At 47.6% G+C, this 23,566-nt stretch overlaps 1 protein-coding gene across 1 annotated transcript in view; it reads left to right on the plus strand.

The window, feature by feature from the left end:
* The first annotated feature begins 6,975 nt into the window (after positions 1-6,975).
* The window catches only part of TM6SF2 (transmembrane 6 superfamily member 2), a 29,839-nt gene continuing 13,248 nt past the window's right edge, over positions 6,976-23,566 (plus strand). Inside the window, exons 1-4 of the mRNA XM_066604528.1 lie at positions 6,976-7,220; positions 16,525-16,628; positions 18,117-18,214; positions 22,060-22,163. Of these exons, the coding sequence (XP_066460625.1) occupies positions 7,129-7,220; positions 16,525-16,628; positions 18,117-18,214; positions 22,060-22,163 (398 nt within the window). The 5' untranslated portion in view covers positions 6,976-7,128. The remainder of the gene's footprint in view (positions 7,221-16,524; positions 16,629-18,116; positions 18,215-22,059; positions 22,164-23,566) is intronic.

Genomic DNA, 23,566 nt, shown 5'->3' on the forward strand with positions numbered 1-23,566 from the left:
AGAGACTGTATCTTTTCCCCGCCAAAGACGCACTCGCCTACTAGGTGTCTCCACACAACTTCTGGGAGCTCTCCTTAAGGAGACATGATACTCCTTCCGACCCACGCCACAGCCAAGCAAGAAACCTACTGTACACTGATGAGGGGCAAACACCCAGAAACAGCTGTCTGTCTATGGTTATTCTGGCTTGGTTTCCTATTCCCTATCATTGTTTTAAAGACTTGTTTAAAGAGTTCTGCATTGATTTGAAGGAATGCTGCCATCCATTAGGTGGCGCTGCAGAGGTATTGTTCCATATCCCTTATTTGTAGCTGTTACAATGAAACTATATAGGGGTGATGCTGTAATGTTTCTCAGTACAGACCCCAAATAATGTCCAAGAACCGTGAGAAGCGGGTTTAATTCACAGTTTACTTGTTTTAAAGCTTGGTGGTTACAACATCTATAAACACACAATCCATGGAGGCACGAGTGTCCGCAAACTGTTAACCCTCTAGCTGCTATAGCATATTATAACACAACATCCAGTGGTATAATACTCAAAAAGATAAAAATAAGTCATGCATTACACATTTTCTATCAAAATTTTCCACCTATAATCATGTGAACACAACTTTGGAGTAGCACATGCATGTTTCTGGGTACCACATGACACCTTGAACTCTTGGTCATGTTCCTCAAACTACGTCTGTAGTCTCGGGGCCCATTATCCTGCTGAACGAGGTCACCACCATTGGGCAGTTCTTCTGCAAGACCCTAGATTTCCCAACAGAAGCTAACTGAGCGCATCTCACTGCAGTATTTTAGATGTGCTATTCAGAAGAGCCTATATGTAGAAAATAAACAGGAAATGGAATATAAAGTTCTTCCTGCATTGAAGGGGTTCTCCTGGCTGAAATATATATCAGGGAATTTTAAAAGAATTGAAAAATAAGCCATAATTGCATCATTATGTGGCCCTCTGGACCCGGTCCAGCACAGGACCCCCTGGTCCTCACGGCTCTGATCCTACAAGCGGCTGCAGAGGTCACATGTCCTTCATAGTGCATGTGACTGCTTACACTTAACCAATCACAGGCTTCAGCAGTCATGTGCATTTCATAGCCGCATCGACTCTGAGGTCTGTAATCGGCTGAGCAATCAAGTGCAAAAGGAAGGGCATGTGAGCACTGCTGCGAGGACCACGGCTCCTGTGCTGGGATGGGAGCGGTGCTGGACTGCTTATTTAGAATAATAAGCCCTGTCTCTTTATTTTATTACATTTCCTGCCCATTTGTGTAGTCCGGAAACAATTATTTAACACCCTGCTGTTCTTTGATCCTATTCTGTCTCGTAGTGCGATAACTAGAGAAATATATAAAGAATTATTCTTCACTTCGGCTGGAAAGCAGATTCCATCCGGCCCGCAGACATGAGTCCAAAAAATACATTTACTCACTTGTCCGGATGCGGCGTGGGTCTCCTCCATCGTGGCCGGCGCCGTGCTTTCTTTTTTTAAAAAATGCCCTGCTTTCCCGCAAATCCGTGGCACGAATGGCTTCCATTGACTTTTGTGGAAGCCCTCCGTATGGGGAAAACTGCAGAAAATGGAACATGCTGCGATTTTTATCCTGCGCGTGCGATCCGCACACCGGGTTTAAAATGGCATCCACAAGTATTTAATTACTACGTCTATAGGCATATTGAACTGTGGATCGTCCGTGTGGATTCCACAATACAATTTTGCCCGTGGACATGAGGCCCCCATTATTTTGTACAGAAGTCTGCAAAAAAGAATGTGAAAATTGCAAGCGCAGTGATGAGGGTTTTTTCCCTCGCAAAATGTGTCGCTTTTAACCCTTTCCAATCCACTGCTGACCTGAAGACATTATGATTTAAGGCTGTGCAGCTCCGATGTTACTAGATTTCCGTTGGGGGTTCTCTTACTGTATATTGCCAGCCTCTCTGCTGTCGGAGCCTATCAATCGTGTCACCTCATGCAGTACTGGCTTTAGCCAGCAGATAGCGCCGTTGTATAACTTCAGAAAAAGATTAAGCCCCCTAGGAAAACCAGGATACCAATTAGATTGGAAAGGGTTAAAGGCAAAAATCGCAGCTTTACAAGTGTGATATCGGTCTGAGTCGCACTCGCCCGTGTGAATACGCCCTAATTCAGCTTCTACTTTTCCACAAAAATGAAACTTTCTCACAGAGCTTGGGTCAAGAGTCCTGTGTGTCTGCAGGTTTGGAGATAAGAAAGGGAGCAGAGTCCAGCCACAACTCATCAAACATGCTTTGGATTTCCTCAGTAGTATGACCTTGTAGTCATCAGTAGTCCTGGACTAAAGTCCTAAACAAGGGAGTTTTCTACAGGGAATGTGATGTGGTCGCCGTAATTACCATTCTTATCAAGGCAAAGTGGTGACGACATCCTCACTGGTTACAAGAGCTGATAATGAACCCTACTGCATGTTCTGGCTTATTAGGCCGGTCTCGCACAGGCGCGTGCGTTTTCCCACGTGACACCAATAGCCCACTGATTTGTATCGGGGAACTCACACCTGCAATTTTTTTTGCGGGTGTATTACTTGCGCAAAAAATATTGCGACATGTACTATGCTGGCATGTGTACATGCCAAGTCAGTGTACGGGGATTGGCGGCACGCAGGAAGTACGCATGTCTTTACGTGCATGCTTGCGGGTGGCACGCCAGTACACGCGTTTGTATGAGCCTGGCCTTAGGCACCTTTTACACGGAGTGATAAATCAATCACACGGGCAAACTATGAAAGGAGCTCGCCCTTGCAGTCTATAAAACGAATGAGAAGTGAACAAATTCTTGTCCGTCGTTCATTCGCTGGCCGTGCTTACAATGAGCAATTAGCATTCAAATTTGCCCAATCCAACGACTTTTTGAACAATAACCGTTCTGCGTAAAAGGGCCCTAAACGCCATTATCTCAGTAGTATCCGGTGAGGAGCAAGAGCCAAGCAGAGATTTCCGCCTCTCTCAGACCTGTCCCCCCACCCACACACACTGCCCAAACAGCAGGAACGTAAAACTAGTTATGGAAAAGAACTAGAAGTCTGAAAAGGGCACACGACGGTGAGCGCGGCTCAACGACCTTTCCTTCTATTTTCCTCCAAGGTTTCTAAATACAGTGTTTGGGCACGAGAACAACAGTTATTTCCTACAACTCTATTCCTTTGTGGCAGCTATAGATAAGCCGTAACCTACGTGTTCAGTGGTGTACTGTAAATCACTTACTAGATTAGGACTGAGTCTTCCTACGACTTCACTTAAAGCGATGTGACTTTTACACACATTTCTCACCCCCGAATAAACGTACAGTCTCGGATTTAAAAAAAAAAAAAAACACCATCAAAAACTTTATAATTCACCTGTAGTGGAGTAAGGGGAGGTGTTTGTGCACGACATCGCCTCACGTTTCACGCCCCGATATTGCGCTGGCCCTTGTGAAATTAGCCTAATTCACTATAGGATTTGGGGTCCGTATGCATTTGAGGCCTTAGGCCTCATGTCCACTAGCAAAATGGAATTTCGGAATCCGCAGCGGATTTTGCCCATAGGGAATCATTGGCCATCCTCAGTCCATTAAATGGATTTTTGCACCCACGGATGGCATTTTAATAGAATTGCGTTTTTCACGCGCGGGAGAAAAAACGCAGCATGCTCCATTTTACCGCGGATTCCGCGCGGATCAGCCACATTACTATCGCATTGATAGCAATGTGTGCGGATATCTGCTGCAAAAAAAAACATTTAAAGCAAATCCACGCGGAATCCGCCGGGGAAATCCGCGGCAGATTCTGCGCGGATTGTATTTTTCTAGTGGACATGAGGCCTTAGAGTTCTGGAAGCCTGTCTTACTTTTGGAGGGCTGATGAACATTGCCATACTTGTAATTCTAGTGTTATAGGCTGCGTGCATTTGGGGCATGTAGCCATAAAAATTTGGGGCTGTGATTTTTGGCTCAGTTGACCAGAAAAAATAAGTTGGTGCTAAGGGATGTTTTACATGGAACAGTTATCATTCAGGTAATCGTTAGAACAGTGCAAAACTGACCGATAATCGTTTGGTGTAAATACGGCCAATGAATGAACACCGACCAATCTGTTCACTTAGTAGTAATTATTAGGAAATTATAGTACCAGTGTTTCTGGTGGCATAATGTGTCTCACAGCGGTACTACATGGTACATGCATTATGATCCCTACACATTACACACACAGCTCTAGTACATCCATCTTGATTCCCACACATTACACACACAGCTCTGCTACATTGAAAATTCATTATGATTCCCACACATCACACACAAGGCTCTACTACATCCATCTTGATTCCCAGACATTACACACATAGCTCTACTACATGCATACTGACCCAACACCTCACACACAGCAAATGCCCTATCTTGTCCGTGCTCTCCCATTGCAGCGCCCATTGTTCGCAATGAGGCCGGCGGCAGCACGCAGTGCGATGCAATGTCTGCCATTGAAAACAATGCTGTCTGCTGCGGCGGAGGATCCCTACTTCCCTGAAGTCATATCAGGTGGTTTTGACATTAAAATGCATGTTAAAGAGCGCGATATCGGGCCGTGATTCACAGCTCAATATCGCGCTCGCCTGTGTGTATTTAGCCTTAGGCCAGATTCACACAAGCGTATGTGATTTGCGCACATAAGTGCAGCGTTTTTGCATAGTAAAATTTTTTTTGCGTGCAGAACGGCATCATTTCACCGTACTTCCTGCACGCACGGGTCATGCGCAATCGCGTGCACAAAAAAATACGTATTGAAGCTTCCGGCCATAATTAGACTTATGAGTTCCAGATGTGTTCATTTTCCTGCACAATCACCCAGTAATCTCTGAGCGTATTGCGAACACATTTGCGCATCCCCATTTTATGTCTATGAGGACTTATGGTGCGCAACAATATGGAGGAGGCCGCATTTTTTTTTTTGCGTGACCAAAATGTGTAGAAAAATACACGCATGCGAACAAACCCATTGAAGTCAACTCTATTCACTGCGTATTGCGTGTGCGAGAGCGCAATCCATCCTAAGGCTGGGTTCACACAGGGCGCATTTGCTGCGGTTTTACTGCGTTTTTTCCATTGCGGTTTTGCCGCAGAAGAACTGCTTCTGCGGCAAAACCGCTTCAAAGGTTAATTTTGGCTTGCGGAAAAATCTGCAAGCGTTTTTTTCTGCAGCGCTTTTTTACTTTTTGCAGCGTATTTTGGTGTGGATTTTGCTGCGTCCATAGAGGTCTATGGACAAAAAAGCGCCACGGAAAAGACAGAAGAATGGACATGCTGCGTTTTTAAAAACCGCGCCGCAGTTGCATTTCTGCACTGCGGCTGTGCGGAAAAAATCCATCCTGTGAGAACAGCTTTTTGCAAAAACTCATTTGTGCTGCATTGCACTGTGTGAACCCAGGCTAAGGGCTTGTTTACAAAAAGTGTCTTTCTGCAGCGCATTATATGCGCAGAATCCATTTATCTCAGTGGGTCTGTTCATTATAAGCGTACTTTGATGTTCAATTGCATGAAAAATACGTGGCGCGCCCTACTGTGGGGTGTATTACGCACAGCAATACGCCATCGAAAAGAATGGGCCGGTGGAAATACGCAGTAACCTGTGTACTCGCTGCGTATTTGCACACTTGAGGGGCTCTTGTACCCCTTTGTCACACTTGAGGGGCTCTTGTACACCTTTGTCACACCTGAGGGGCTCTTGTAGCCCATTATCAGACCTGAGGGGCTCTTGTACCCCATCGTCACACCTGAGGGGCTCTTGTACCCCATTGTCAGACCTGAGGGGCTCCTGTACGCCTTTGTCACACCTGAGAAGCTCTTGTTACCCCATCCTCACACGAGGGGCTCTTGTACCCCTTTGTCACACCTGAGGGGCTCTTGTACCCCTTTGTCACACCTGAGGGGCTCTTGTACCCCTTTGTCACACCTGAGGGGCTCTTGTACCCCATCCCATCCTCACACCTGAGGGTTTCTTGTACCCCTTTGTCAGACCTGAGGGGCTCTTGTACCCCATCCTCACACCTGAGGGGCTCTTGTACCCCATCCCATCCTCACACCTAAGGGGCTTTTGTACCCCATCCTCACACCTGAGAAGCTCTTGTACCCCATCCTCACACAAGGGGCTCTTGTACCCCTTTGTCACACCTGAGGGGCTCTTGTACCCCTTTGTCACACCTGAGGGGCTCTTGTACCCCATTGTCACACCTGAGGGGCTCTTGTACCCCATCCCATCCTCACACCTGAGGGGTTCTTGTACCCCTTTGTCAGACCTGAGGGGCTCTTGAACCCCATCCTCACACCTGAGTGGTTCTTGTACCCCTTTGTCACACCTGAGAGGCTCTTGTACCCCTTGTCACACCTGAGAAGCTCTTGTACCCCTTTGTCACACCTGAGAAGCTCTTGTACCCCATCGTCACACCTGAGGGGTTCTTGTACCCCATCGTCACACCTGAGGGGCTCTTGTACCCCATCGTCACACCTGAGGGGCTCTTGAACGCCATTGTCATACCTGTGGGCTCTTGTACCCCTTTGTCACACCTGAGGGGCTCTTGTACCCCTTTGTCACACCTGAGGGGCTCTTGTACCCCATCGTCACACCTGAGGGGCTCTTGTACGCCATTGTCATACCTGTGGGCTCTTGTACCCCTTTGTCACACCTGAGGGGCTCTTGTACCCCTTTGTCACACCTGAGGGGCTCTTGTACCCCATCCCATCCTCACACCTGAGGGGTTCTTGTACCCCTTTGTCACACCTGAGGGGCTCTTGTACCCCTTTGTCACACCTGGGAAGCTCTTGTACCCCTTTGTCACACCTGAGGGGCTCTTGTACCCAATTATCAGACCTGAGGGGGCTCTTGTACCCCTTTGTCACACCTAGGAAGCTCTTGTACTCCTCTGTCACCGCCGTCGGCGGGCACAGCCCATAGGTGACAGGTTACCTCACGGATCACCTCAGGAGCCGCCGACATGGCGCTCCCGCTCTTATCAGCCGCTCATGTCGCAATAGCTGTGCAGTGAACTTTGTCTGTGGAGGAGGACGAGCTCCCCGCCGCCCTGCAGTCACACCGGCCGGGCACACGACCACAAGCCATGGGTCTGCCGGAGCCCAGCGGGCCCTTCTTCCTGTCCCTCACGGCTGTCCCCATCTCCTACATGGTGAACGCCATGTCTGCCGTGTCAGAGTGAGTACTGCGGGCCGGGGTGGCCATGTATTCACGGGGGAGATAGAGGCTGAAGGGGTCGGTTGCAGGACTTAACCATTTCCTGTCTGACGGACCAAGGGGCTTTCACGGTCCCATTGAAAGAGCCGTCAGTCAGCTCCGTGGCCGGATGAAGGGGGGGGGGGGGGGGGGGGGTTATTTAATGGCCCCATATACTCTGGGGTTATTGTAATGTGTTGTAGAACTTTTATTACACTCACCACGGGCGGATTTGATTTGTGGCCCCGCGCAGGAGAACCACAAATCAAGCCGCCCACAGGGCCCCATTAGCGTCCGCAGGATAGTAAAAGCATGTTATTCTCTTTTTTCCGGGCATGCGGATCCCACGCAAGCGCGGCTAGAAATGACAGCATGCTCCATTTTCCTGCGGATCCCGTGCGGACGGCTTCCATTGAAGTCAATAGGAGCCGTCCGATCCGCGGCTGTCACTGTGGACGTGCCGCGGATCCGCGGGAAAGCCGGAGATAAAAAAAAGAACAGTGTGCATGCATCGGGCGCGTCAGCGGGCTCTCCTGGACAAATCTGCTGTGCTGAAGAAAGAACATCTGTCCGTGACAGAGGAGACCAGCGCCGGATCCGGAGAGGTAAGAAAATGTCCGCGGGCACGCACGGATACCGCTGCGGCACTCAGGAGATGGAATCCGGGCGTGGCAGTGGACATTGGGCCTTAGGCTGAATGCAGACATCAGGTCCGGATTCCACCTGCAGAATCCCGCACGGAATCCAGCGCTGACCGCGGCGGGCGACCCTGCGTATCTGTTGTCTTCTTCGCCGTCTTCTGCGCAGACGTCTGGCTTCTTTGTACTGCGGATGGTCTGCACGGCTCGCCGTCAGACATGCACAATACAGGTTTTTTTTTACACTGCTGCTTTTCTCACCGGAATCCGCGGTCCGTCCGCAATGTCAGTTGTGGATCGGCCGCAGGTCTGATGGCCTCGATTTCATCAATGGAAGCCATCTGTGCGGCAACCGCAGGAATATAGAGCATGCTGCGATTTTTAATCTGTGAGCGGAAACCACAATTGGTTTTCTGCTCATGTGCAGGAAGAACCGTTTTCCCATAGCGCGCTACGGAGGGTTTTAGCTGCGGATCCCGGAGGCGAACGCCCGCTCCTGATTCCGCAGCAAAAATCCACCTGTGTGCATACGGCCTTATTTTGATAGATGTCCCCCTCCCACCCTTCCCGAAATTTCGGACAGTGTTTTGGGGTTTTGCAGTGTTCACCATTTGGTAAAAATAACCTGATAACTTTCTTATCTGATCGGCACGATTCCTGTGATACCAGGATTAGAGAAAAGTTTTATTTCTTACTACTTGTGCACAATAAAACATGTTTTTAAAGTAAAACCCCGGAATTTGCATCGCTGCGTTCTAAGGCTGTGGTCATACGGGACCAAAATCCCGGAATGACCACACGGAAATACCGCAGGAGAAATGCAGCTTCAAAACCCACAGCCTTTCATCGCAGATTTTGAAGTGGTTTCGCCGCCAGCATTCCATTGCGGCCATCTCTCCCTATAGAGAGGAGAGTGGCCGCTGCGGAAACGGGGAAAGATTTGACATGCCACGTCTTTGAATTCCGCGCGGCATGTCAATTGCAGCACGGCTTGGCCACAACGGATGAGATTTTTGCATTTTGTGTCCACTTTGCTGCTTTACCCCGGGATAGGAAGCCGCGGGTCGGAATTTCCGCGCAGAAAATCTGGACAGAAATTCTGTGGCAATTACGCTCAGTGTGAACCCAGCCTAAGACCCCGAACACTTCTGTTGTTCTGACCACGGATCTCTGCGCTCTTGTATTTTGCGGGAAGAGCTGTCCTTTTTATTGGTTCCCGTCTGAGGTACACGTGACTTTTGAATTGCTTTCTGTTGCGTTCTTTGGGAGGCAAACAAAAAAAAAAAAAGCGATTCTGGCCTCACTGTTTTAAAATTATTTTTATGGCGTTCACCGTGCGCGATAAATAACATTATTTTCATTGTCTGGGTCATTACGAATGCGATAATACTTATTATGTGTTGGTTTTTCACATTTTGTTTGTATTTTACCCATTTAAAAAGGGGTTTTGTGAAGAAAAATGTTTTTTTATTTTTTTTAAACTGGATTCTTTTTCTTTAAATGAATTTCTATTGAACTTTTATCAACGCTATTTTTTTTTAGTCCCTGAGGAGGACTTGAAGATGTGATCATTTGATCGCTGGGATGGTACACTGTATTACTTTGGCAGTGCCTAATAGGCTGCTGTCATAGGCTTAGTATAATGCACTACCTGAGGCGGGGCCTAATAGGATGATTTAGGCTGCTTTCACATCTGTGTCGGGGGTTCCATTTTATTGCTCCATTAGGGGAGCAGGAGAGGGGAATCCCCCGGCCGAACAGATCCGTCTTATGATGGAACCGAACAGCGCCGAGCGGACCTCATTGACCATAATGGTGTCCGTTCACTTACTGCTCAGCTGGCCACCATTTTACTGGAGGCGAAACGCTGCATGCAGTGCAGCACTGTTTCTTCTGCTATTTTGTGCCAGATCAGCAGCAGAACTCCAAGCAGATGTGAGACCACCCTTACATGGCAGACATGGGGGTCTTCGTCAGGCTTCCAGCTGCCATGAGAACCCATTGGTACCTTGAAGCCCATCACAGATATAGAATTAAAAAAAATAACTTTATTGAATATACAGTAGGTTAAAACTTCAGGGCAAACAAAAAGGACAATCACACATAACATATAGTGACAGGACAAAAAAAAGGGGAGACCAATATGGATAAAGGGTTCGGATAGGGGGAGGGGGAAAGGCGTGTCAATGGTATTCCACCCAACCGTATCAGCGATCCCTATAGGTCTCTTATATATACAAAAATCTCAAAAAATGTAAGAGATAATATCCCTCATTTGCATAAATCCTTCATATTTTCTCAAAGTGCTATCAAGTCCCTGTGACAAACACCTAATGCTTTAATGTATCTTAAACAGATGTACCAATACAAGTGGATGTTGTCACATGGGTTGATGCATATGTATCCTCCTTGGGACCATTTTTATTAGATCAAAGCTTTTTGCACGTTTGGTCAGAACTTTCATATTCTGGTCAAATCCTTCGTGCTCGACGCGTTTCCCTATTGGAATAGCCGATAGTTCCTCAGGAGCAGGGTCCAGATATTACCCAAAAATAGTGAAAAAAGATATGCGGATGATGTGAGGCTAGGTATGCCTGTCACTGTTCAATGTATCCTTGAGGGATATCCTCTTTTGATACAGAAGACCCACTATAAAATATCTACAGTTGTTTACAGATCAGAGACCCCTATCGGTGGTTCCAGTGATATAGGAGCAAATGTAAGAATTGCTTTAATAGATTAATTCTTATCGATATATGGAGGTGCAGAGTCTGTGCTGCTCGAAGAGCTCCTCAAAAAAGGGTTATTTTTTGAGGCTCTTTATAGATACCGCCGTTTTTTAATGAAGGGTACAGTTTTTTAAGCCTTCATATATTTTAGACCTTCAGTGTTAGATGGAGTTTAGAATATGCACATATTCCTTATGACAACCTCCAAGCCCCAATTTTTAGTCATAGAGATAGATGGTGTCATAGTCTTGCCATCCGGACTACATATAGTGTGGAAGTTGCTATACCTGGATCAGTGCCCCGATTAGATCAAAAGGGCTAGTAGTGGCTGCCCCAATGGCAAATTGCTTTCTGAGCAACCCACAAGATGCCAAGAGAGATGGCTCATAGTATAAAGATCCTGGCTATAAATAGCCCATAGAGGAATAGCCTGCGGGGTCAATACCCCATTCCAACAAAAAGAGGCTAAAAGTAACTGCCACAATGGCAAAATTGCATATTAATCTAGTTTAGACAGGAGCTGGAAGATTCAGAATAAAGTAGCAAAAATAGGTCTCATAGGAGGCGAGTATCTAAGAGCAAGGCATTAGTGGTCATGCATAGCGCCTGCGGCTCTAGTGGTGAGCAGCAGACATCTTTGGTACCTTGCACTGTGGGGTGCCGACGGGTGACAGAAGGAGCCCCATTTCGCTGTCATCTGCTTACCTGCTGCAGTTGCTATGGATTGTGGCTTGTAAGGGGTTAATCTGCCAGCTATTTGGTTGCTCCGTTCCACTGCAGTTAGAGCAGGAGCCGGGCTGTTAGTAGTCAGCTGAGCCACCGCCGTAAAAAGATGTATGTGCAGGTTTAAAGTCTAATAGTGAGGTCTGTAGGAAGGCTTACTGGTCGTCACTAAGGGGTTAAGATGCTTGCTGGATTGTTCAACTTTGAATGATATCGTTAAGTGTAAACACGGCCAACGGGTGAACGATAATTCACTTATCGTTCATTTTATGCAAGCATGAAAACCACCGTTGTCTCGTTCACTAATCGTTGTCTTTAAACACGGATCGTTCAGTCGCGCCCCTTCGCCGATACAGAGAACCGAACAATCCCGCTAATAAAAAACTGTCTGAGCGAACCGTGACGTCAGTGGCTGCGTGTAAAAGTACCCTAACATCTATTACCTAGAGGTCGCAGGCTGCATGCTACAGATCCCCTGCCTGGCACTGCGACGGCGTACACTCTTACCCATCGTACACACTGAGCCTAGGCTCATACGGGCGGACCGGATTCTGCATGCAGGAGGCCCGCAGCGGATTCCAGCTGTGAGCCCGGACGGTGACGCTGCGTACCTGAATTTTCTGCAATGCGGATGACCGAGGCGGTTCACCGTCAGCCATGCGCAGTACAGTTTTTTTTGCGGGTATTTGTATTTCCCACACTGTTGCCGGGTATCTGCGGCTCATACGCAACGTCCGTGGCGAAATAGAGCACGCTGCAATTTTTTTCTGCTCGCGGAATACGCAATTCATATCCATGACTTTAAAGGAAGAATCGAAAGTTCACGGCTTTCAATGCCCGTATTTTACCACGGATCGTATCGCGGCCGGCTATTGTGGAATCCACAATACAAGTCCGTTCGTGTGAGGCCGTCCAAAGAGGGTTACAGCTTTTTTTTTTGTGAACAAGAAAGCGAAAGTTCAGGTTTGCAATGCTTGCATTTTTACCGTGGCTGCCGATCGTGGATTCTGCAAATGGAATCCGCCCATGTGAGCCCGGCCGTAGTCGTGCAGTGAAACCATTGTTTGTAATTGTAGTTTAGTTAAGCACTTTTAGGGACCTTTTATACGAAAGCAATGAGATGAAAGCAACCCCTGCAGCGATGATTTTCGGGAAGAGGGGTGTGGGGATATTGAAAAATACACCCTACCCCGAAAATCATCCCTAGCTGTAAGAAAAAAAAATGAACTCACCTGGAAGAGCTGTCCGGCTTTTCTCTGTCCCCGTCAGTCTTTATCTGCCTTCTGGTGGCCGGGGATTGAAAAATCCCCACCTCCAGAAAGCGCTGCCTCTGTTTGGCTGAGCGCTGTGACCAATCAGAGGCATTGCTCAGCCATTCATTAAATTCAATAAATGGCTGAGCGCTGTCGCTGATTGGTCACAGCGCTCAGCCAATCAAAGGCAGCGCTTTCTGGAGGCAGAGATTTTTCAATCCCCGGCCACCAGGAGACCGATGAAAGCTGATGGGGACAGAGAGAAGAGCCGGACAGCTCTTCTAGGTAAGGTTATTTTTTTTTATTTTCAGGGTATGGCTTATATTTCAAGTTTACCCCCAACCACCCTTTGAAAATCATCGCTGCAGAGGTTGCCTTAATCCCACAGTTTTCAGCAGCAGCATCGCCGGCCCCATTGAGAGCAGTGGGATAGCATCGCGGACCTCTACCACAGCTGAGATAGCTGTGGCATCGGATTCCTTCCTTCCCATGGTCCCCGCGGGGATGAAGGAACCCCCTACCATAGCTGTGACAGCTGTGTCAGGGGAGCGCGATGTACTCCCTATGTTTTCAATGGGGCTGGTGCTGCTGCCGCTGTTCCCATTGAAAACAATGGGCGATAGAGCAGATTTATCTTAGTGCTGCAAGACTTGAGTGAAGACATCGCAAATGAGAATGAAACCATTGAAAATCATTGGTTTCATAATCATGCGTTTTCACTCACGCATTGCCAGCCAATCACAGCCAGCGCCAGATCATTCACAGCCATTCAGTGAATGACATCACTGAATGACTGTGATTGGTTCATTGAGCGCCGGCTGTGATTGGCTAGCGCTCGATCCAATCACGGCACTTACTTACACAGCGCTGATGGCGGGGGAATTCAAAGCCGAGTCAGGGAGATGACAGCAGGGAGAAGTCTCAAGTAGCCTGCCACACCGCCGGGGAGACAGTCGCGCCGGGGACACAGACGCCAAGCGGGGAGGTGAGTATTGTGTTTTTTTTTTACCTTGCCCCTCACTCGAGTATAAGCCAAGGGGGGCTTTATCAGCAAAAAAAATATGCTAAAAAAAGTCAGCTTATTTACACTAATTAGCCACTTAAATCGGTGATTCTCTGCTTGCTGTGCGTAAATGAACATGTCTTACGGGCGCAAAAAGTACTGTAAAATACGCCAAAATGCACGCAAAAAGTAACGTTTATTCCACAAATCCGCGGGTTTTAGGCTCACACAGGTATGCATTCGCTGGTGTGAATCCAGCCTCCATCTGCTCCACTCTCTCCCATAAACTGGGGCTGCGCCGTGTGAGATCTCGGTCCGGCACCTCTCCCAGTGATCGGCCACGATGCGGTGGAGCTGAGCAACAGAAGTTATGGCACCGATGTGAGCTCAGCCTGCGGTATCGTCAGTCAGGATGGGGGAAGCAATTGTAGTGATTTGCACCCAATAAATTGGACGTAAGCTCCGTATCCTTGGTGATCGCCCCACTTTTCAAATATAACAAGAAAAGTTGCTTTTTTTTTTTTAAGCCAATTTGGCATATTCTAAATGGACCGCCAGACTTTCTGGTATTGTAGACGGAAATGGCCCTTATTTCACCCAATCTGTCCTGTAGATACACTTTTCTTGCGGTTTCATGAATAAAACATGAGGCTATAATACTCTTCTCATTCCTGTTAAAGTTGCTGATTCCAGGCAGAAGCATCAAATAATTCAGTTCTTGGAAAATGGATATTATGCAGCAGCTTGTAAAAATGAGTATTAACCAATTGTAATTTACCTGGGAGTCGCTTTATGGTTCGGGATCCATATCCCTTTCAGAAAGAGAGCAAATTACATTTTCACTGCAAAGCAGGCATCTCGTATCTGCCAAGTGAGGCGAGCCAACAAGTGGCCCCTGTTATCGACCCGGTCACATGGAGCCGTACTGACGGGTCTTCGCCTCTCAGGTATGAGATGGATGCAGTTATTCTGCACATTTAGTATGGATACGGCGCTGCCGCTCTGCACCACTTTAATCATTTTAGTGTCTTTTTTTCTAAATCAGATCATTTTTATTGAAGTTATATTTTTGAATATAATTACCCATTAATTTCTACGCACTTAGGCCGACCGCACACGACCGGGTCATAGGCCGACCGCACACGACCGGGTCATAGGCCGCAGCGGAATCCAACCCTGTGCCCGGCCGGCGTCCGCGCGTATCTGACATTTCTCCTTGTGTACTGCACTGCGGATTGACCGCGCGGCTCGCTGCCGGACATGCGCAGGATAGTTTTTTTTCTTTTTCAAATCCTTGCTTTTCCCACATCGTCGCTGAGTGATGACGCACAATCCGCGACCTTTCTGCAATGTCGGACGGCTTCCATTGACTTCAAGCCGCTCTATTTCGTCCTGTAAATTCCGTACTGCTGGCTGGACATTGAATGGATCCCATGTTTGTCAATGGGGGTCCATTGGGCGCTGTTTGGTTTCGTCATAAGATGTAAGCCGTCCGCGTGGAATCCGCGCAAAAATGGAGCATGCTGCGTCTTTTCCTCCATTTGCAGAAATTGCATTTAGTTTGTACAAGTGTGCAGGAACAATGGGTTTCCCATAGCGTGCTATGGATGGTATTGGCTGCGGATCCACGGCGCGGACGCGTTAAGCCCCATTTACACGCAACGATTATCACTCAAAATTCGCAAAAACAATGTCTTTTGGGGCTTCACTGGGGCTTCTTTACACCGCTGTTAAGGTGCGTTTGGATGGAACGATAAACAACAGGGGAGAATAACTGTTCAGTGTGAAGACGAGCCAACGACAAATGGTAATAGTCCACTTGCTGTTCATTGTTCATGTAAGGCCTAATGCCCACGGACGGATTTCTGCCACGTTTCCTGCAGCTATTAGCTTCTATTGAACCTAATAGCATTCTGTCTTTCAATGTTCACGGCATTCCGCAGTGTGAAAGAAATCGCGGTATGTTCTAATTGTGGCGGAAAAACGCGCAGCCGGCTTCCATTGATTACAATGTGAGCACAGCGAAAGTATCGCGAGATTATGCGTCTCCGCCGGCCACGTTATCGCCCACTGCTAGCGCATCATGCATTGCACTGCGCATGTGCGCCGGCCCGACGAACGGGACTCGTGCGGCAGATCCGGAGAGGTGAGTATGGTGTCTTTGTGGGGCACTGCGCCGGACTCCGCTGGCGATGTTCCGCTGGAGGAGTCTGCCACGGCCGTGGGCATGAAGCCTTATGTAGCATATAATGCATCGTTGGCTCGTTCACTTCTCTTCAGTTTACCCAGCGCTCGCTCAGCCCTCTCAGTCACTAATACAGCGAAGGTCAAAGACTGAGTGATTGTCATTGGAACGAGCTGACGATGTATCTGCTGTATAAACAGGCTGCTCTGATGTCATTCGCTCGTTCAAACAATAATCGGCTCGTCTTAAAGGACCCCAAGGCTCGGTTAACCATTTCCATTTCTCTGTTTCATTGCCATTTAATTCCATTTCCGTTTTTCAGACTGCACAGAGAGACAGAAATGGTTGCTGATGGAAGTGTAGACAAGCCCTGACATGTATTACAGGTTCAGTCTAGGCCGGGCTCACACAAACGTGTCACCTGCGAGAGATGCACGCGGCATACAGCTAGTACCTAATGACGCTGCGTACTTGCTGCGTGCCGTAATCACTGTGCACTATATTGGCGTAATACGTGCCAACATAGAACATGGTGCAGTTTTCTAGTGCGCGTATTTCATGCAATTCATGTGAGCTGCAACATGGCTGCCAATGGGAGATTGGTCCAGTGTATTCCATGCGTAACACCGAATACGCTATCCCAACACGCTGGTGTGAGGCGGCCCTCACAGCCATTCCATAGAAACTCTGAAAGACAGAAATTCACTTTAACAAATCTTTCAATGTCTAATAACACCTTTTTTTTCTCATTTCAGCCCAGTTGTGGTCGCCGGCATCGGGGTATTGGTGCTGCTGTCTTTGTTTGTCATTTTATTTTTCTTTGCACAAGGAAACCCACCCAAAGACCCCTTATTTTATGGTAAGCGGACCACCAACTGTGCTTTCCTATACCTGCAGCTATGGATAGGCTTGTGTTACAGATTAAGGCTATATTCACACGGGCAAACAGGATATCTTGGCCCTAAATTGCTCTTAGCAACATGCGGATTTCACACCATTGCAAAGCCTTGGATCACTTCTGTGACATTTCGATCCTCAAGCGCGCGTTTCACGCAAGTTAAAAAAAACGCAAGTATTTCCCATTGATTTTAATGGGAAACATCACATTGCACTCGCATGCACATCGCACGGCGTGTCTTTTAAGGCCACTGGGTAAGGTGTTCCGCAGGAACGGCCAAAGATAGAACATGCAGAAATGCTTTTTTCCTTGCAGCATCACCATATGACTAAATCAATTCAAAACCATAGATTTCATATTCAGGCGAGTTTTTGCGTACCGCATCGCTCGAGAATATCGCTCACGTAAATAAGCTCTAAAAGTATTAAACTCCAGATAACTGCTGTGTACTAACCGTGTCAAAACTGCCTGTTTATGGCACAGAATGCAGATGTTAGGCCAGGCCCACACAGGAGGCCCGCAGCAGATTCCTGCTGTGAGCCCGGTCGGTGACCCTGCGTACCCCACTAACCTGTATTGTGGATGACCACAAAGGCTCGCACACGCTCCTGCACCATTGCATTGATAATTGCTCATGCGCTGCGGGTGGGATGGCAATTGTTAACATCAGTGGAGGACATCTGCTCGGAATGCGCGTAACATGCGATTTTTCTTCTGCTCACGGAATAAAAAGTTAGTATTCGCAAGTGTAAATGAAAAATCAAAAATGCATGCCTTTCAATGCCCGTGGATCGTCCACGTGAACGGCGATCGCGGAATTCACAATACAAATCCGCCCCCAGTGTGAATCCGGCCTTAATTGGGGGTGAAATTTATTGGCTGTAACATTCCCGGTCAGACAGCGTGTGCCATCACTCCTCCCTGTGAGAGTTGTATCTTCAGGGGTCCCCCTTCTGGTGCAAGTGTCGCTGACCTCTGTAATGTGCTCCTTCCCCTCCACGCAGGGCCGCACTAACCCATGGCTACAGATTAGCCTCCGTCAGGATAATATATGCCATTATTTTGAGCGCAGACAAATTATTGACAGGACGGCGCCGTTCTCGCCGGTGCTCAGTGGTCCCTGTGACAGCTGCATTTTTTGGACAGAGCATTAGCAGTTTACCAGTAGCCCCAGGAAAACTATAAAAGCCGTCCATCTGGATGAATCTTGTATTCTGCACTTCTGTCTACCAGCGAGCGATGAAGTGGGAAGATTTGTTTCAACTCATTTTTCTTTAGATGGATTTAATGTGCCTTAAAATGCTCTATTTTTCATTTGGTGTTGAGAGTAAGGAAATCTTTCATTTGTTTAATGTCTCCGTCCTCTCGCTCGTCTATTAAACATTGGCATGCCACTTACCAGTTTATGAATTTTTATTTCTTCCCTTTCCTTTTTTCAAACATGTTTAGTTTTTGCTATCTTCTCCTTCACAAGTGTCATTGACTTAATCATATGGATGGAAGAAGACGGCTACATCAGCGGATTTATGGAGTTCTACATGCAAGAGGTGAGCATTATCGTCAAGTGCGCAGTCACTGCAGATGTGCCGCGCTCTCCAGCGGTTCCAACAAGTAGAGTTAATGAACTTCTAGGAGAACTCTTTAAAAGGAATGGCCACCTGCGTTGAGTTGTTGCCAGTTTCGGCGAGATTCATATTGACATTTCAGCCCGCTTTGCATTTCATTTTGGGAACAAGAAAAATATATTGCAGAGACTGAAAAGCTAAAATCTGCCATAAAAATCAGTAAACTAAAACTTAGGAGATCTACATTCTGGGCACTAAAAAAATACTTAGGAAACACTTTTGCTGTTGATGCCAAAAAGATTGGCTCTAATGAATAGAAATGTCTTCCATTCGTAACAGGGGGGAAAAAAGGATGTAATTACAGCATGTTTTACAGCATGTTTTAGCGCACTCCATCATGGTGATGGGTGAGGAGTAGAGATGAGCGAGCAGCCGAATCTTTTCTTCCCAGCGGGCAGGTACTCACTAAGGGCAATGCTCGATCGAGTAATTGCCCTTAGCGAGTATGCTCGCTCATCACTAGTAAGGAGGTGCGCTAAACGTGGGAAAGTAGAGCAGAAAATTGCGGCACTGGAAAACACCGTCCGGCGCCGCGATCGAGCGCGTGTCTGCGAGGCCCCATTGAGATCAAGTGCATGTGTGAGAGTGGCCTTTCTTAAGATGTGCTATTTGTGCCAGTTCAATAGCAAATCTGCCCCATAGTGTATCCAGCCACAGTATCCAGGGATATGATTATATATTAGCCTGTAGTGTCAGAGACCTTTTTTGTCTGAACGAAAGGCACATTTCAGGTTTTATGTAATCGGGTATGCCGATTTCAAAAATCAAGACGAAAAAAATCTCCGAAAACTAGGGTCATATACATGAGCAATTGATATTCTTTTTTACCCCGCATTGCGGTGCAGAAAAAAATTTGCAGCATGTCCTATGTTTGGGCGTTCGCTTGGAACGCCATGCCTGTTGTTCTTAATGGGACTGGAAAACGCATCACACAGCGATATGAGGTTTTCCATTGAAAACGATGAGAGATACTTACCGATCTCCAGCCGCGACGGAGGGTTGCAGCTTCCAAGAAGTGATAGGAGGTGGTTTTGACACAAAAACACCTTGCATCCGCGGGGACATCACGCAAGCCTGATATTGTGCTCGCCCGTGTGAAATTAGCCTGAGGCCAGTTTTACATCTGCGTCGGATCCTCCTGTCAAAGGTTTAGAACCGGGTGAAAATAGCGGAAGAGAAAGTGTTGAATGCAGCGTTTTTCTTCCGTTTAAAAGCTGTGCAGAAAGCAGGCGGACGCCATTATAGTCAATGCAGTCTGTCCGGTGCTGCTCGGTTCCGTCAAGAGACGGAGCTGTTCGGTGCAGGGATTCCACCTTTTTGCTCCCCAAAAGGAAAGCGGAATCCCCAACGCATGTGTGAAACCTCCCATGCAGTAGGGGCGTTTACATACAGCGTTACTATTGACTGCACCTGGAGAAAAGTCTGCTGTCATCCCAAGGACATTGTTGTAACATGAATGCTTACCTGCAGATGGCAGAGGCCGCAGACTGGTTGGCATTGGCAAAGCTTGGGTGGCATTTAGCTTGCATACTAGGAATTATTAGGAAATTATAGTGCCAGTGTTTCTGGTGGCACAGTGCGCCACTGACTGATATAATATAGTGAAAGGGATTAGAGTTGTAAGCACACTGCTGGTTTAGGACCTGTGATGACATCACCATCATTGCTTACATACTTGTGACACAAGGCTCTGCTATTTTTTCGTGACGAGCAGCACATGCAGCTCTACTACGTGCGCGTGGCATGCAGCACACACGGATCTGTTACATGCGCTTGACACCGAGCACACAGGGATCTGCTGCATTCGTGTGACACGCAGTACACACAGTTCTGTTGCATGCGTGTGACATGCAGCACACGGATCTGCTGCATGTGTGTGCCATTCTGCACACACGGATCTGCTGCATGTGTGTGACAGGCAGCACATGGGGCTCTGCTGCATGCTCGTGACATGCTGCACACAGGGCTTTGCTACATGCATGTTGCGTGCAGCACACTTGCCTCTGCTGCATGTGCGTGACACGCAGCACACATGGCTCTGCTGTATGCACGTCACACGCAGCATGTGCGGCTCGGCTGCATGCGCATGACACCGAGCACACGCAGCTCTGTTGCATGTGTGTGACATGCAGCACACACAGCTCTGCTGCATGCGTGTAACACGCAGCACACACGGCTCTGCTGCATGCGTGTGACACGCAGCACACATGGCTTTGCTGCATGCATGTGATACGCAGCACACATGGCTCTGCTGCATGCGTGCTACACACCACACATGGGGCTCTGCTGCATGTGTGTGACACGCCGCACACAGGACTCTGCTACATGCCCGTGGCATGCAGCACACGTGCCTCTGCTGCATGCACGTGACACACGGCTCTGCTGCATGCGCGCAACACAGCACACACGGCTCTGCTGCATGCGCGTGACACAGCACACACGGCTCTGCTGCATGCACGTGACACACAGCACATGGGGCTCTGCTGCATGCACGTGACACGCAGCTCTGCAGCATGTGCATGACACCGAGCACACACGGCTCTAATATATACTTTGTTCATCGGCCTCTGCTAGTTTAGGATCTGTGATGACATCACCATCATGGTATCAGAGGGCTGAGGTAAGAGCCCGTGACTTCATCACAGGTCCTGTCAGCACACGGCTGCTGGCCTGCTCTGCAGGTTTTTAATACAGTGAAACACCTGTGAAGACGTGACTATCATGTGATCAGGGGCAAAGGCACACAGCTGCTGTCAGGTTCTGCATGTTTTATGCTTTGGGACCTGGGATGACTTCACCGTTATGTGATCAAGGGTGGAGTATGTAACACACTCACTCACGGACAAGTCGTCATTAGCACTTTGACTACGATGCAGAGTGGATTAGTACAGTAATGTGTCGCAGTCCTGAGAACAGTCATGTGCAAAACTACAGATTCTAAGCGATTTATCAGAAGGAGTAACCAAGTGCGTAATCAAAAGCAGGCTGAAGTTAGAATGTAGGAGAACTTGGGTGCGGCACGACATGAAGCAGCGAGGCCAGACAGTCTGCGGTCAGATGCTGCAATATCAAAACGAGGATTATCCAGGAACTGGGTCAAAGGTAAGACGGGTCAGGTAGTTGGAAGTCAATCATATATATCACATCTGAGTAGTGGCAATATCCTAGATGAGCTAATTAGTAACTAATGGGCCCAGAACCAGAGAGAAAACAAAACCCTTGCTAGGCTGCAACTACTGGATGAGGTTACAAAGCCGAGTCAGGATCAGAAGGAACAGCAAAGTAGAGTTAGGGCCTTTTTTACCCTAGACGACTTGTTGGGCACAGATGCCCTAAATGTCGTCCCAGCGGTGGTTACTGTGCTTTCACACAAGAATGAGCATCGCTGATGTAATGGGGGTGGAGTGCCAGGGATCATTCCAGCTCACCTGCCTCTATTCACAGTAAGCAAGCAGTCCTTCAGAAGTGAGCGACTGCCTGTTTACATGGGGTGATTCGTTCTTCAGAAACCGAACGATGAATGAGAACGAACAAATTCTCATTGGCCGTTCAGTCGGGGCATTTACACTGAGCGATAATCGTTCAGATACCTGCTGTATTTAGGCATCTGAACTATTTATTGGCCCTATGTGAAAGGGCCCTTCGAGACGGTGGCTTCATAAGCCTTTCACAATGCTTTGTAGATACAGCTGAAAACAAGATAATTCTAACTATGTAATCTGGAAATGTCAGTCGTAAGAGTTGCTGGTATTATTTTTTTCCTGTAGGGGGAGCCATACCTCCGTACCGCACATGGAATACTCATTTGCCTGTGGGATGGGACTGTGCATTACTTGCTCTACTTGATTATGTTGGGAGCAATTGCTCGTGGGTAAGTACAGGAATAATTTGCTTTGGGATTTGGATACTTAGTAATTGTGCATTTATAAGATTACCAGACAGTTCTAAAACTTAGTGCAGATAATAGCATTAAAGAGACTCGTGTCACCTACTTTTAGCCCTATAAATTAAGCTTATGGGCTGAAGTAGGTGACCCGCTGAGTCTGGGGATGTAAGTGTTATACTTACCTCCCCCGTCGTTCCCACGATGTGAGCGCTGGAAGCCGCCGCTCCATGCATTAAGCAGCGCTGCTAAATAGTCAGGCCATTATAAAATTAGAACGTCCGGACTGCTTAGCAGCGCTGCCTAATGCAAGGATGGGGGAGGTAAGTATAACACTTACATCTCCGCACTCAGCAGGTCACCTACTCTTTGCCCATGAGCTTAGTTTACTAGTCTAAAAGTAGGTGACAGATTCCTTTTAACTTCCGACGTGTCTCATGACCTTTTCCCATAAATCTGCAGAATCTTGGAAGACCCCATTCTTGCAAGATATGTGAATATAGCAGTAGAGCAGTTCTTAAGCATCTCTGGCTTGGAATCTTGAGAACCCGTAATAATGAATGCACGGGCCAGGTGGGACAAGCTCTGCCTATGTGCCCCATTAGGGTATATGGATGTCATAGTATTAGTGATGAGTGAGTTGTTCAATCAAGAATTGCCCTTAGCGAGTACCTGCCCGCTCGGGAGCAAAGATTCGGCTGTCGGCGGCGGGCAGGGAGCTGCGGGGAAGAGCGGGGAGGAACGGAGGGGAGATCTCTCTCTCCCTCTCCTCCCCGCCCCCCCTCGGTTCTTGTTCTGCTGGTATTATATGGCCACCCCTATGCAGCTACAGGTGGAGTATGTGCCCAAATTGTCAGCTGTCAGTTAGCAGCAGAGTAGGTTGCACTTGAAAATGGGTTGTCGGTTGGGACAATCCCGGTAGGGTGTGCTCACACAGGTGATTTTTCATGTGTGCGTTTTGTCTGATTGCGATATGGATGAAACTTGCATGAGCAAAACAACACATCAAATGAAATGAGTTTATTCACTAGCGTTTTTATCTCTCGGGTGGACGGTCCAAGATAGAAAGATTGCAGCATGTCCTACTCTTGGGTGATTCTTGTTTAAGAATAGCCCATTATTTCCTATGGGAGCCTGAAATAAAAATTGCATGTAATTGCGAGTGCAGTGCAATTTTTCTATTTTTACTACTGAAAAAAGATGTGATTTTTATGCATGTGCTGCGACATGAAGCGTTTTTTTTTGCAAACACACAGCAATCGCAGGCACAAATCACAGGTTTACCAGCGTGATATTTAGCTGAGATTTTCGTTCCAATATCACACTTGCTGGTGTGAATACACCCTAAGCTGGCTGTACATGGAACATTGTGACTCTGGTCTGATGAGCCT

Source organism: Eleutherodactylus coqui, chromosome 5 (assembly GCF_035609145.1).
Source record: "Eleutherodactylus coqui strain aEleCoq1 chromosome 5, aEleCoq1.hap1, whole genome shotgun sequence".
Classification (NCBI taxonomy): Eukaryota; Metazoa; Chordata; class Amphibia; order Anura; family Eleutherodactylidae; genus Eleutherodactylus; species Eleutherodactylus coqui.